The 14,561-nt window shown below is 46.9% G+C and overlaps 1 protein-coding gene across 1 annotated transcript in view; it reads right to left on the bottom strand.

The window, feature by feature from the left end:
• Window positions 1-14,561, bottom strand: part of trappc14 (trafficking protein particle complex subunit 14) — an 89,541-nt gene that overhangs the window by 38,070 nt on the left and 36,910 nt on the right. The window contains exon 2 of the mRNA XM_068023538.1: window positions 7,317-7,412. Within this exon, the coding sequence (XP_067879639.1) occupies window positions 7,317-7,412 (96 nt within the window). The remainder of the gene's footprint in view (window positions 1-7,316; window positions 7,413-14,561) is intronic.

Below are 14,561 nucleotides of genomic sequence, written 5' to 3'. Positions count from 1 at the left end.
GAGGGGGGGTTAGAAGAGAGGGGGGGTTAGAAGAGAGGGGGGGTTAGAAGAGAGGGGGGGTTAGAAGAGAGGGGGGGTTAGAAGAGAGGGGGGGTTAGAAGAGAGGGGGGGTTAGAAGAGAGGGGGGGTTAGAAGAGAGGGGGGGTTAGAAGAGAGGGGGGGTTAGAAGAGAGGGGGGGTTAGAAGAGAGGGGGGGTTAGAAGAGAGGGGGGGTTAGAAGAGAGGGGGGGTTAGAAGAGAGGGGGGGTTAGAAGAGAGGGGGGGTTAGAAGAGAGGGGGGGTTAGAAGAGAGGGGGGGTTAGAAGAGAGGGGGGGTTAGAAGAGAGGGGGGGTTAGAAGAGAGGGGGGGTTAGAAGAGAGGGGGGGTTAGAAGAGAGGGGGGGTTAGAAGAGAGGGGGGGTTAGAAGAGAGGGGGGGTTAGAAGAGAGGGGGGGTTAGAAGAGAGGGGGGGTTAGAAGAGAGGGGGGGTTAGAAGAGAGGGGGGGTTAGAAGAGAGGGGGGGTTAGAAGAGAGGGGGGGTTAGAAGAGAGGGGGGGTTAGAAGAGAGGGGGGGTTAGAAGAGAGGGGGGGTTAGAAGAGAGGGGGGGTTAGAAGAGAGGGGGGGTTAGAAGAGAGGGGGGGTTAGAAGAGAGGGGGGGTTAGAAGAGAGGGGGGGTTAGAAGAGAGGGGGGGTTAGAAGAGAGGGGGGGTTAGAAGAGAGGGGGGGTTAGAAGAGAGGGGGGGTTAGAAGAGAGGGGGGGTTAGAAGAGAGGGGGGGTTAGAAGAGAGGGGGGGTTAGAAGAGAGGGGGGGTTAGAAGAGAGGGGGGGTTAGAAGAGAGGGGGGGTTAGAAGAGAGGGGGGGTTAGAAGAGAGGGGGGGTTAGAAGAGAGGGGGGGTTAGAAGAGAGGGGGGGTTAGAAGAGAGGGGGGGTTAGAAGAGAGGGGGGGTTAGAAGAGAGGGGGGGTTAGAAGAGAGGGGGGGTTAGAAGAGAGGGGGGGTTAGAAGAGAGGGGGGGTTAGAAGAGAGGGGGGGTTAGAAGAGAGGGGGGGTTAGAAGAGAGGGGGGGTTAGAAGAGAGGGGGGGTTAGAAGAGAGGGGGGGTTAGAAGAGAGGGGGGGTTAGAAGAGAGGGGGGGTTAGAAGAGAGGGGGGGTTAGAAGAGAGGGGGGGTTAGAAGAGAGGGGGGGTTAGAAGAGAGGGGGGGTTAGAAGAGAGGGGGGGTTAGAAGAGAGGGGGGGTTAGAAGAGAGGGGGGGTTAGAAGAGAGGGGGGGTTAGAAGAGAGGGGGGGTTAGAAGAGAGGGGGGGTTAGAAGAGAGGGGGGGTTAGAAGAGAGGGGGGGTTAGAAGAGAGGGGGGGTTAGAAGAGAGGGGGGGTTAGAAGAGAGGGGGGGTTAGAAGAGAGGGGGGGTTAGAAGAGAGGGGGGGTTAGAAGAGAGGGGGGGTTAGAAGAGAGGGGGGGTTAGAAGAGAGGGGGGGTTAGAAGAGAGGGGGGGTTAGAAGAGAGGGGGGGTTAGAAGAGAGGGGGGGTTAGAAGAGAGGGGGGGTTAGAAGAGAGGGGGGGTTAGAAGAGAGGGGGGGTTAGAAGAGAGGGGGGGTTAGAAGAGAGGGGGGGTTAGAAGAGAGGGGGGGTTAGAAGAGAGGGGGGGTTAGAAGAGAGGGGGGGTTAGAAGAGAGGGGGGGTTAGAAGAGAGGGGGGGTTAGAAGAGAGGGGGGTTAGAAGGGAAGACGTAGGGGAATGGGAGGAAAGAGTGGGGGATGTGGTGGGGAAAGAGGGGGCAGGCGGAGAGTGGGGCAGTTGGAGGGGCTAGGACGAGAGGGAAATGAGCAGTCACACGACCGAGCGAGACACAGTGCACAAGTAACAGGTGAAAACAGGGCTTTTTAGCTCATTCCCTTCAGCAGCAAACACAGGTCAACATTAAACATATAGCAACGTGTTTTTACTGTCGCTCTACCGATGACAGTCTTGGTTATAACATTTTGTAAAACAGAGAAGCCTTGGCAAGAAACCAAGACTGGGGTGAAGAGAGGAGGTGAGCAAGTGATACATCAGGAAGATGAAATGAAGGTGACATCGAGGCCTTTCCGCTTGATCCAGCAGGACCTGAACGCAGAGCAACCCAAGAGGACGACAGGGGTAAATTGTCAGCGGAGATGCCACAAACTGCACATGGCAGGTACGTACTGTACAAACACCACATGAAAACTCAGTGGCTCAGAATCAATGACTGGCTCTGTGCTAGATAGACATGCAACTGTAGCAGTGGCTTGATGACTCAATTGAAATTCAGCCAGCCATGGACCAAACCTAAAGTTTGCAAATGCTCATTTCCCTGGGCAGCCCAATACGGAGACTCTGTAGCCAGGTCCAATAAAGCTACCTCGCACTTCAACACAGACCCAAACTGGACGGCATATCAACACAAGAGCAATTATACACAAGCTGCTGCAGTATTGATGTGCCATACCAGGAGCAGATTTGGTAAACAGAGAATGATATTCGATTCATCTGGCAGATTGTCAAGCTTTTTGGCCATCCCTCCATTCTACGCCAAGGTACCAGCGGATGCACCTGCGACATTATTCACACCAGCTACCCCAAGTGAGATGGCCAAATCAGAACCCAGTTTTGTGCTCGCTCCCTGCCTCTGATCAAGTTACACCTGCGAGTGGGGATTGCCCAGATTTCTTTCACACTGAACCTTACAAGCCTGACTTTCAACCATGTTCAACCCAGATCCTAGAGGTTAAGGGCCAGTGCCCCAGACTGCTGCATCAGCTACTCCCCATCATTTTAAAACCCTGAACCCAGCTAGGGGCAGGGATCCTAAAAACTAGACAGGAAACTCTTTCAGTTAACGTGTTTGGACATTACTAAATGTGTAAACTTAGCGAGCATGTTTGTTTGCAAATGGTGTCAGCCGTGGCTCACGGGACATCACTCATGACTAAGCCAAGACACGAGCACAAGATCTGGGCTGATACTCCCTGTGCAGTACTGAGGGGGCGCTGCCCTGTCGGAGGTGCCGTCTTTTGGATGGGATGTGAGATGGGGGGGGGGGTGCGGCACAGTGGCGCAGTGGTTAGCACCGCAGCCTCACAGCTCCAGCGACCCGGGTTCAATTCTGGGTACTGCCTATGCAGAGTTTGCAAGTTCTCCCTGTGACCGCGTGGATTTCCGCCAGGTGCTCCGGTTTCCTCCCACAGCCAAAGACTTGCAGGTTGAAAGGTAAATTGGCCATTGTAAATTGCCCCTAGTATGGGTAGGTGGTAGGGGAATTGAGGGAAGTTGGGGATGTGGTAGGAATATGGGATTAATGTCGGATTAGTGTAAATGGGTGGTTGATGGGCGGCACAGACTCGGTGGGCCGAAGGGCCTGTTTCAGTGCTGTATCTATAAATAAATAAAAAAATAAAATAAAATGTTAAACTGAGATCCCAGCTTCCCTCTCGGGTGGACGTAAAAGATCCCGCAGCCACGATTCCGAGGAGCAGCACAGGGGAGTTCTCTGCCATATCCTGGCCAGTACTAATATCTCAATTGAAATCAATAATAAAAAAAAATTATCTGGCCATTAACTCAATCGCAGTTTGTGGGATCTTGCTGTGCACAAAATGGCTGCTTCGTTTCCTACTTTAGTGACTACACCTCAAAAGTACTGCTCTGGCCAAAATATCCTGAGGATGTGAAAGGTGCTATAGAAATGCAGGTTCGCTCTTGCTTTAACTGGTTTGAAAGGTTAAACCCGTCCACAAGAAGTTAGATATTTGGAAGAAAATAAGAATCCAGTTTCCAGCCCTCTATGGTTTACCAGCCGACCTTAAAAAGAACATTCCAGGGATGGGACATAAAAGACTGATTTACGAAGCCTTCCCTTAGTTCCTGTCAGTTCTTAAAATAGAAATGAACTTGGTGCACAGGTTATTTGGTTTTCCTATTCCCCCCACGCAGTGGGTACTGGGAAGACTGAAGTCATCATGCATTTCCTGTGCCTATTTTTAGACTGAGCCTCCACATCTCAGGATGAGGTTAGAGGGTTGCCAACTCCAGTTGGACTTTTCCTGGAGGTTTCATCATATAACCTCCAGCCCCGCCCGACGCAGGCTCCTCCCACCAATACACAAAGACAAAAAAAAAAGTCCAATAAAAAGACAATTTTGTTTTTGATGTGCTCATGATATTTTTTGGCCCAGGTTTCTCACAGCAGTGGTCCGGGAGATTAATCTTTAACCCCTGGCAGCTCCAGGACTCTCCTGGAGGGTTGGCAACCCGAAACGAGGATGCAATATTCAATGGAAATGAGCATAGAGTTGTACAGTCATCACAGCCTGGGAGGAGGTATTCGGCCCATCGAGTCCATGCCGGCTCTCAGTAGAGGAAGCCAATCAGTCCCATGCCCCCACTCCGTCCGCATAAGCCCATCCAATTTCCTTTTGAAATCATTGACTCTCTCCGCTTTCACCTCCTTGTAGGCAGAGTTTTGCAGATCATTACCACTCACTGCACAAAAAAAGTTCTTCACATTCCCCCTTGATCTCTTGTCCAAAACCTCACATCTGTCACCCCTACCCCTTGTACCATGAGCTAACGGGAACAGCTTTTCTTTGTCTACCTTATCTAAACCTGTCATAATCTTGTACACCCTCTATCAAATCTCCCCTCAATCTCCTTTGCTCCAAGGAGAACAAACCCAGCTTCTCCAACCTAACCTTGTAGCTAAAATCCCTCACCCCTGGATCCATTCTGGCAAATCTCCTCTGTCCCCTCTCACACAGACCTTCACATCCTTCCTGCGCACAACACAATTCAGTTTCTGCGGAGCACCTCCACTCAGTCTGAAAGCGTGACCCTGAGCTTCCAGTTGCTGGCCATTTTAACACTCCCCCCTGCTGTCATGCTCACATCTCTGTCCTGGGATTGCTGCAGTGTTCCAGTGAACATCAACGCAAGCTCGAGGAACAGCACCTCATTTGTCGATTAGGCACGCTACAGCCTGCCAGACTGAACATTGAGTTCAATAATTTCAGAGCATGACAGACCCCCCCCTTTTTATTTTTAAGTTATTTTTTCTTTGTGTTTATTTTATTTTAGTTTGTTTCTACTGTGCCTACCCACTGCTGAATGGCCTCCTTCTATGCTGTAATCTTTCTATGGTTCTATAGTTCCATTTGGTTATTCTTTGGTAGGTGGAAACTTTTTTTGATATGCTATGACCTGTGGAGTAGTGGGACTGAATTAACAGTGCATTACTCTCGCCTTGGTCGTAACAGTAGCACCAAGTTTGTGGGAAGATTACCCACATTTGGTAATTTAACATGGATTTCAATCGCTTAAATATGTGGCATGGCCATTTGGGGGATTCGGGAATCGATGCAGATAATTTCAAACTTGCAAACACTAACATCTTCAATGTAACCCGGAGAGAAAATCACAAATTATTTCAGCTTGCATTCCTCCCTAGTTAGCTGGTAAACCAGATGATTGAGCTGCAACAGATTTCCAATGCCTGACTTAGTACATCCATGTTCTCAATTCTCCAACATCAAGAGCAAATATGCAAGTTCTATCGGAGATGTATATTCACCTCCAAACACTTTGTCAATGAAATAGTTTCCATTCTGCTTTGCAAAAATGGATTTTACCTCCTGTTACACTTTTTCCTTGCAGTCTCTTCACTTTCAGACACTCCCCTGCTACTCCTCCTCATCCAACCTATCCTTGCCAACCATCACTCCCCCTTCTATATTTATCCCTACCCGTACTTCATAAGAACAGGAATAGGCCTTTCTGCCCCTCGAGTCTGTTCCACCATTCAATTAGATTATGGTGTATCTGCATTTAAACTCCACTTAGCGAAGGGGTCAACAGCCAGGGGACATTGATTTAAAGTAACTGGTGGAAGGATTAAAGCGGACTTGAGGAATCTTTCCACCCAGAGGATGGTTCGGGTCTGGAACTCACTGCCTGAAAGGGTGGCAGAGGTAGAAACCCTCATCGCATTTACGAAATACTTGGATATGCACTTGAGATACTGTAAGCTACAGGGCTGATAGCTGTTTTTTTGACCAGCGCAGTCACGAATTGCCTCCTTCTGTGCTGTACATTTTCAACGTGTATAGTGAGCAATAATTGACACGGATTGTGCCTGCAATCAGCATGCCCTGGATGACTCTGACTTACTGAGGGAATTAATGACACTGAAGAAAGGATTAGCAGTTCAAATCCATTAAGGTTACGAGGGGGTGGCGTATTAAAAATGGTATTAAAATCAGACGGAAATCAAAGTTAAATAAGATCAAAGAACAAGGATTATAATGAGCAGGCTTTCATACAACAGCTTATTCAGTCAATCACTCCATATGCCCAGATCTTTGCGGCTGCATAATGAGGCTCTGCTGCTTTTCCAAGTGACAGCTTTGCTTTGGAAATCTCAGCACTAAATCCTCACATCTGTTTGAGTTTCCGTCTCTAAATTACTGGAGGCAGCCAACCTGATTATTATGTCCCGCATTCGTGAGTTGACAGGTTAATATTTCAGGCAGCCGCAGGCAGAGTCCTGGCACATTTTGCGCAAAGTAACTCAGGACCCACTGCACAATTAAAATGGATAAATAATCTCGAGGACGTGCTCAACGGCTCTGACAGCTTGGGGAGCAGAAAATAAAAAGCTTTCTGGTGCATGGTTTCCATCCAGTAATCAGCTGCTTACATACAACGAATTTACAGCAGAGAAACAGGCCATTCAGCCCAACTAGTCCATGCTGGTGTTTATGCTCCACACGAGCCTCCTCCCACCTCTCTGCATCTCACCCCATCAACATATCCTTCTATTCCTTTCTCCCTCGTGCTTATCCAGCTTCCTCTTAAATGTATCTACACTGTTCACCTCAACCACTCCCTGTGGTAGTGAGTTCCACATTCTCACCACTCTCTGGGTAAAGAAGTTTCTTCTGAATTCCCCACTGGATTTATTAATGATTACCTCACACTTATGGACCCTAGTTTTGGTCTCCCCCACAAGTTAAATCGGTGTTCTCTGGTTCTCAACCCTTCCACCAATGGGAACAGTTTCTTCTCTATCTACTCTGGCCAGACCCCTCATGATTTTGAACACGTCCATCAAATCTCCTCTCAGTCTTCTCGGCTCGAAAAGAAACGACACCAGTTTCTTCAATCTATCCTGGTAACTTAAGTCCCTCATCCCCAAAACCATTCATGTAAATCACTTCTGCATCTCAGCGGAGAGAGATACATTTCTGAGGATTGCATTTGAGACACAAGTGGGGCTGGTTCTGAACGGTGACAGTCTCGTGATCACAAAATAGCTCGTCTCTCACCTTCGCTTTTATTGTCCCAACTGGTAGCTTGTCCAGAGCCACTGAAAGCGGGAAGATAACTTCATCGTTGGAAATGATCGGCTCCTCCACTGCAGTCTGGAGAACAAGAAAGAGAAAACAGAAACACTGAGATACATTCTGGCGTGTGGGGCCAGTCAGGAGCACGTCAACAGCCAACTCAGCCCATGGCAAAGCATCCTTAAAACACATTCTGATGTAGAAAACATTTACAGGGCTAAAGGGAAAGAACGAAGGGGGCTAGTTGGATTTCTCTTTACAGTCAACACAGACGCAATGGGCCGAAAAGCCGCCTTCTGTGCCCGATCATTCATGCACAGTCCCCAGGAAGAAAACCTGCACTCCCCACGTTACAGTGTAGTGCTTGCGGGACTGGACTGGCCACCCAATGGGTTGGGCGTTCAGGTCCCACTATAGCTAGCTGTGAAATGGAGTTTAATAAATCGAAGGAATGGCTATAAACCTGTGACCGTGAAAGCGGTCATCAAAACTCTACTGCTTCAGTAACGGCCTTCCAAGGGAAAAGAAATGAGGACTTGCATTTGTAGAGCAACTTTCACAACCTCAGGATGGCCCAAAGCACTTCCCAGGCAACAAAGTACCTGTTATGACAGGTAGTGAAGTCGAGTCCTGCAGCAGAGCCTGACAGCGTCTTCAATGTCTGCATTCCAGTGCAGGACTGCATTATCAAGGTGCTGTCCTTTGGCCCAGACTTTAAACTGAGGCCCTGTCTTCCCATCTAAAATCCCATGGCACTACTCAAAGAGTCGAGATTCCCCTGGTGTCCAGGCTAACACTCCACCCCCCGCTTCCCTCCCCACACTCAATACCAAAACAGTTCCATCACCAGGCCACCACTGGTACAAAATGCCTACATTGCAATGGTTACTGCACTCCAAAAAGTATTGAACTGTTAAGGTGCAAAATAAATGAAACTTGCCTTTTTGTTTATAAATTACAAAGGGAGGTGCATTTAATTTTTCCAATATGACCATTTGATTTCTATATGACCACACAAATCATCCAAAATTTGAGCCATTCACCTGGTATAAAATTGGATAAATCCCTCCAATTGGGCACATGTACAGGGAGGAGGGAAATTCACCAATTATTCGATGTTTCTGCACCTATATTGGGCTTCTTTCACTAGCCTGTTCCTGTTTTCAGGGAATATTATAGCAGCTTCATCATTGGAACACTATCAGCTTTGAAGTTTCTTGAACTGGCCAGCTTCTGGCATGTTGTGGTGCATTAGAAAGGCTCCAAGATGTAGCAACCCCACATTATGAATGACTGACTCCTGGGTTCATCCATCAATCAGCCTTCATTGTTGGCACAGACGTTTGACGCATACTGCAGAACTGCAACACAAGGCAGATCGATCACAGCTGCAGAAGTGAGGCTCTCTCAGGGCAGGATGTATAAGGAATAACCGGATTTCCCTGCCAGCCTCTTGAATCCATCAACAAAACGCAACAAGCTTAGACGATCTGGATTGACAAGAGAAATGCTGCATCTATCGGTGCGTGGCAACAACATGCAAAAGGGTCTGAAATACCGAGATAACACAGACATGGCGTGCCTGCCTTTGGCAGGTATTTAGGGGAGGATGTCGATAGAGAGTCAGGAATCCAACCCCCAACCCACTGTCTTTTCATCCAGTCTGTAAAAAAGCCTCAATGAACAGACATGATAAACGAACCAGCGAGGTCAGGCAATTTCGCTCTCGTTTATTGTGGGCAAGATAGAACTTTGTTTTTTTTTTAAAAATTCATTCTTGGAGTGTGATCAACACTGGTATGGCCAGCATTTATTGCCCATCCCAAAAGACCCCACAACTGAGCGGCTTGCTAGGCCATTACAGAGGGCAGCTAAGCGTCAACCACAACACTGTGGATCTGGGGGCATATGTAGGCCAGACCAGGTAAAGACAGCAGATTTCCTCCCCTGAAGAACATAGTGATGGGGTTTTACGTCAGTCCGGTAGTTTCATGATTACTAATGAGACGAGCATTTTATTCCAGATTTATTAATTAATTGAATTTAAATTCCTGCTGTGGTGGGATTTGAACTCAAGTCTAGGCCTCTGGATTATTAGTCCAGCAACATTATCACTAAGCTACCTACGATGCTCCCTCAAGCTGCCTCTATTCAAAATGGCACTGGAACATGGAAAACAGTGCCCATAGAATGATTGGCCATCTTTTCGGTTCTTTCGGCCCATTGTTCCTGTGCCAGCTCTTTGAAAGAACAATCCAATTAGTCCCACTCCCCTGCTCTTTCCTCATAGCCCTGCAAAGTTTTGCTTTTCAATTATTTATCCAGTTTTCCTTTTGAGAGCCACGATCCAAACTGCTAGGAAGATTTAGGCAGTGCATTCCAGATCACAACAACTCACTGCGTTAAAAAAAATCCTCATCTCCCCCTCTGGGTTATAAATAGAAAGGCATTGAATACAAAAACAGCAAAGTCACACCAAGCCGCCACAAAATCGCTGGCTAGGCCCCGGGGCAACACTGCACATATTTATACCCCCAGGGCCCAGAGAAGATAGAGGAGATTCATCAAGAACTCTTCAGAACTCATTCTGCAATCCACACACCCTTCAAAGTGGTGTCTGGTTTCTTGGTGAATTATTTCTCATATTTGCGCTCAGTAAGCCATCTTTTGCATGTTAGACATAACACAGCCCTCGGGACAGATCGTTCACATACGTCACAAAGAGGCCATTCGGCCCAACGAGGCCATACTGGTGTTTATGCGCCACACGAGCCACCTCCCACTCCTCATCATCTCACCCCATCTCATTCTTCTATTCCATCACTTGCACTTCAACAATGCGGCCATTTGCAAAGCTGCAGTTATCTAATGACTCAGAAAGCACAAGTTATATATCCATTATCTGTTAACAGAAAGATTGGTGTTATAACAAGTCGTGGTTCAACCACATCTGGATTACTGTGCACAATTCTGGGCACTGCACCTCAGAAAGGATATGTTGTCCTTGGAGGGAGTGCAGTGCAGATTCACCAGAATCAGGGCTGCGAGGGTTAGATTACGAGGAGAAATTACAAAAAGTAGGCTTGAATTCCTTGGAAAGGTTTGGTTAGGGGGATTTCGAAAGGAAGTGACAGAGTAGTTAGAAACATGTGCTATGGGGGCATACAGAACATGAGGACATAACCTTAAACGTTGCAGCCAGGTCATTCAGGAAACACGTAATGGGTGATAGAAGTGTGGAACACTCTCCCACAAAAAAGCAGCAGCTGCTAACTCAATTAATAATTTTAAAGCTGACACAGATAGATTTTTGCCAGCCAAGGGTAAAAGAGGGATATGGAGTTAGGTCACAGATCTGCCATGATGTCATCAAATGGTGGAACAGGCTTGATGAGCTGAATGTCCTGCCCCATGTTCCTACAGAGAACCAGCAGCTGAGTAAACAAGACACCGCCTTACTAGGACCTCTTGGATAGAGAGAATGATTAACCAGGATATCCGACTCTCTCATAGATGTGTATTACTCAAATTCTTTTATGATCTTTTGGGTTTGCACAAGCTTATTTCCCCTGCCCCCTTCCGAGTTCCTCCATCCTTTTTCAGATGAAAGGTCACTGACCTGAAACGTTAACTCTGTTTCTTTCTCCACAGATGCTGCCTGACCTGCTGAGTATTTCCAGCATTTCTTGTTTTCACTCCCCAAATTCTTCCTCACTCTTATAATAATTTCTATTGATTTTTACCTCGAAGTAATTCTTCTCAGACAGAGAGATCTTGGTGTCCAGGTACATAAATCCCTGAAAGTTGCTACCCAGGTTAATAGGGCTGTTAAGAAGGCATATGGTGTGTTAGCTTTTATTAGTAGGGGGATCGAGTTTCGGAGCCACGAGGTCATGCTGCAGCTGTACAAAAGTCTGGTGAGACCGCACCTGGAGTATTGCGTGCAGTTCTGGTCACCGCATTATAGGAAGGATGTGGAAGCTATGGAAAGGGTGCAGAGGAGATTTACTAGGATGTTGCCTGGTATGGAGGGAAGGTCTTACGAGGAAAGGCTGAGGGACTTGAGGTTGTTTTCGTTGGAGAGGAGGAGGAGGAGGAGAGGTGACTTAATAGAGACATATAAGATAATCAGAGGGTTAGATAGGGTGGATAGTGAGAGTCTTTTTCCTCGGATGGTGATGGCAAACACGAGGGGACATAGCTTTAAGTTGAGGGGTGATAGATATAGGACAGATGTTAGAGGTAGTTTCTTTACTCAGAGAGTAGTAGGGGCGTGGAACGCCCTGCCTGCAACAGTAGTAGACTCGCCAACTTTAAGGGCATTTAAGTGGTCATTGGATAGACATATGGATGAAAATGGAATAGTGTAGGTCAGATGGTTTCACAGGTCGGCGCAACATCGAGGGCCGAAGGGCCTGTACTGCGCTGTAATGTTCTAATTCTAATTTACGTGAGAAACAAACATTCGTTACAATGCAAAGAATTCTCTCCATCATTCTGCTCAGCTTTTTACCTCTACTCCGCGTTGCTTTCCTCCCACTCACTGGGGGACTCTTCTCCCTCTTAGCTCACTGCTCCCCCTGCTCAACTGCCCCACTCACAAAGGGACATTCTCTTCCCCCCCACCCCCGGCCCATTCATGAGGACACTCTTCACCTTCCTGCCACCATACCTCAGGATCCAATTCTGAACAGGACTTGGTGTGAGCTAGGACATGGGCAGCAGGGTATGGATGAGCTGAAATTTACGGGAAGTGCAAAGAGGAAGACTGACTAAGAGTGTGTTGGTAACCTTCCAGGTCTGCTGAAGACATTGACTGAATATGTCAAACAATGCCTTTTCGCTTTAAGCATTATATATACTGGAGAACTCTGAGAAAATCTCATAAAACTCAAGAGATGCAAATCATTTTGCTTGTCCACAACTTTGACTGCACTGCTATCTTCCATTTCACTGATAGCCATTTATACATTTAAGCCTGGGTGAGCTCTTCAATCAGTCCATCACATACTTTTATCTGCCCAAATTCAAAATTCCCAGTAAAATACACAGAACCCCATCGTATTAAGTATTTATTCAACAACCAGACTGTTTAATAATCTAAGATCAGAGTGCTAAACAGAATGAGACAGTAAATATTTTGAAGAGGCTCAAATATATCCAAGCAGCGAGCAGGGACGGGGGTGGGGGGGGGAAAACGGAGAGAGAGAGAGAGAGGTGGGGAAAAGAAGGAATTTCCATTTCCATTACCACATCTCTTAGCCATGTCCCAAAGGAAGCCACTTCAAAAGGAATTCCTATCAAGTGCAATCAGTGTTGTCCTATAGGTAAACACAGCTACACTTTGGGCAGGGTTTGGTCCCAATATTCAGAAAATACGATGGTCAGTTAATGTCGGAGATGGATGTCAAAGACCCCATGGCAATGTTTTGAAGAGCTGGGGAGTTCTCACTGGTGTCCTGGCCAATATTTATCCCTCAACCAACATCTATTAAAAAAAATTATCTGGTTGTTGTAAAATTGCTGTTTGTGGGAGCCTGCACCGTTTCCTACATTACAACAGTGACTACACTTCATAAATACTTCATTGGGTGCATGAACATAAGAAATAGGAGCTGGAGTAGACCATTTGGCCCTTCAAGCCCGCTCCGTCACTCAAGTCCACTTTCCCGCCCTATCCCCATATTCCTCAGTTCCCTTTGTGTCCAGAAATCTATCAATCTCAAGTCTTGAATATACTCAACGACTGAGCACCCACAGCTCTCCAGGGTAGAGAATTCCAAAGATTCTGAATGAAGGAATTCCTCCTCAGTTCAGTTCTAAATCCTGAGACTATGCTCTCCAGTTCTAGACTCTCCAGCCAAGGGGAAAGAGCCTCTCTGCATCTACCCCGTCAAGTCCTCTTAGACTTTACAAGAATGACAGGTGATCCCATTGAAAAGTACTTTGGAACGTGCCAAGGTCATGAAAGGCTCTAAATAAATACAAGTTCTTTCTCTTTTCTTGGTTGATGAGAATTTTCTGCTCTTGTTCGAAAGCCACCTTAAAGCCCATGTAAGCTATCAGAGGCAGGCATTCAGTCTCTCAATATAATGCCCGAGAGTGTACTCTGTACTGAAGCATCATCCTTAAATGATTGGCTTAGATCCTGGAGTGGGGTTTAAACCCACAATATTCAGAATCCGAAAGCTACCAGCTGAGGCAAGTTAATACGTGGGAGAATCAGACATTTACGGCAGAAAAGGAAGCCATTCGGCCCATTGCGTCCGCACTGGTCGAAAAGTGCCATCCAGCCTAACCCTACTTTCCACTTCTTGGTTCATTGCCCTGTAGGCTAGGGCACTTCAAGTGCATATCCAAGTACTTTTTAAATGTGATGATGGTGTCTGCCTCTACCACCCTCTCAGGCAGCAAGTCCAGTATCCCTCTGAGTGAAAAAAATTACTCAAGGCCACTACCCCCACCTCTAATCCTTCCACCAATTACTTGAAATCTATGTCCCCAGTTATAGATCCCTCTGCTGAGGGAAATAGGTCCTTCCTATCCACTCTATCCAAGCCCCTCATAATTTTATACACCTCAATTAAATCGCCCCGCAGACTCCTCTGTTCCAAAGAGGACAACCCCAGCCTATCCAATCTTTCCTCATAGCTAAAATTCTCCATTCTTGGTGTCGATGGCCCCTTGTGCTGGACCACTCAGCCACGGGTAACAGTCTGCCATCTATCAAACCTGTCCCACACTTTGATAATCTTAAACACTTGCAGAGCATCACCCTGGAATTAGGGTTGCCAACTCCAGTTGGACGTACCCCTGGAGGCTCTATCACAATGCCTCCAGCTTTGGCCCAGTCAGATTCCCACCCCCAATATTATTAATAGACAAAAAAAGTGTTTGAAGAAAATGAAATAACACACACACACACCCTATCTTCCTTCAACACCCAATGATTTTTCTCCTGGTCAGGAGTTTAATCTTTAACTTATGGAGGTTCCCGGAAAGTCTTGGAGAGTTGGCGACCCTGCATGCAAGCTACTAAAAAAAAAGACACCAATTGTTTCCAAGTCTGTTTTTTTTCTCAAGTTGACAGGTGAAAGTCAATCTTGCACCAAGGGCATCACTGACCTCCCGAGAATAGAGAATGTTAAGAGGAGATTTGGCAGAGATGCTTAAAATCACAAAGGGTTTAGATAGAGTAAGTAAAGAGAAACTATTTTCAACAGTAAA

The sequence above is a fragment of the Heterodontus francisci genome, chromosome 48, assembly GCF_036365525.1.
Source record: "Heterodontus francisci isolate sHetFra1 chromosome 48, sHetFra1.hap1, whole genome shotgun sequence".
Classification (NCBI taxonomy): domain Eukaryota; kingdom Metazoa; phylum Chordata; class Chondrichthyes; order Heterodontiformes; family Heterodontidae; genus Heterodontus; species Heterodontus francisci.
Note: the sequence above shows the minus strand (reverse complement) of the source record. Positions and strands in the feature narration are given on the sequence as shown.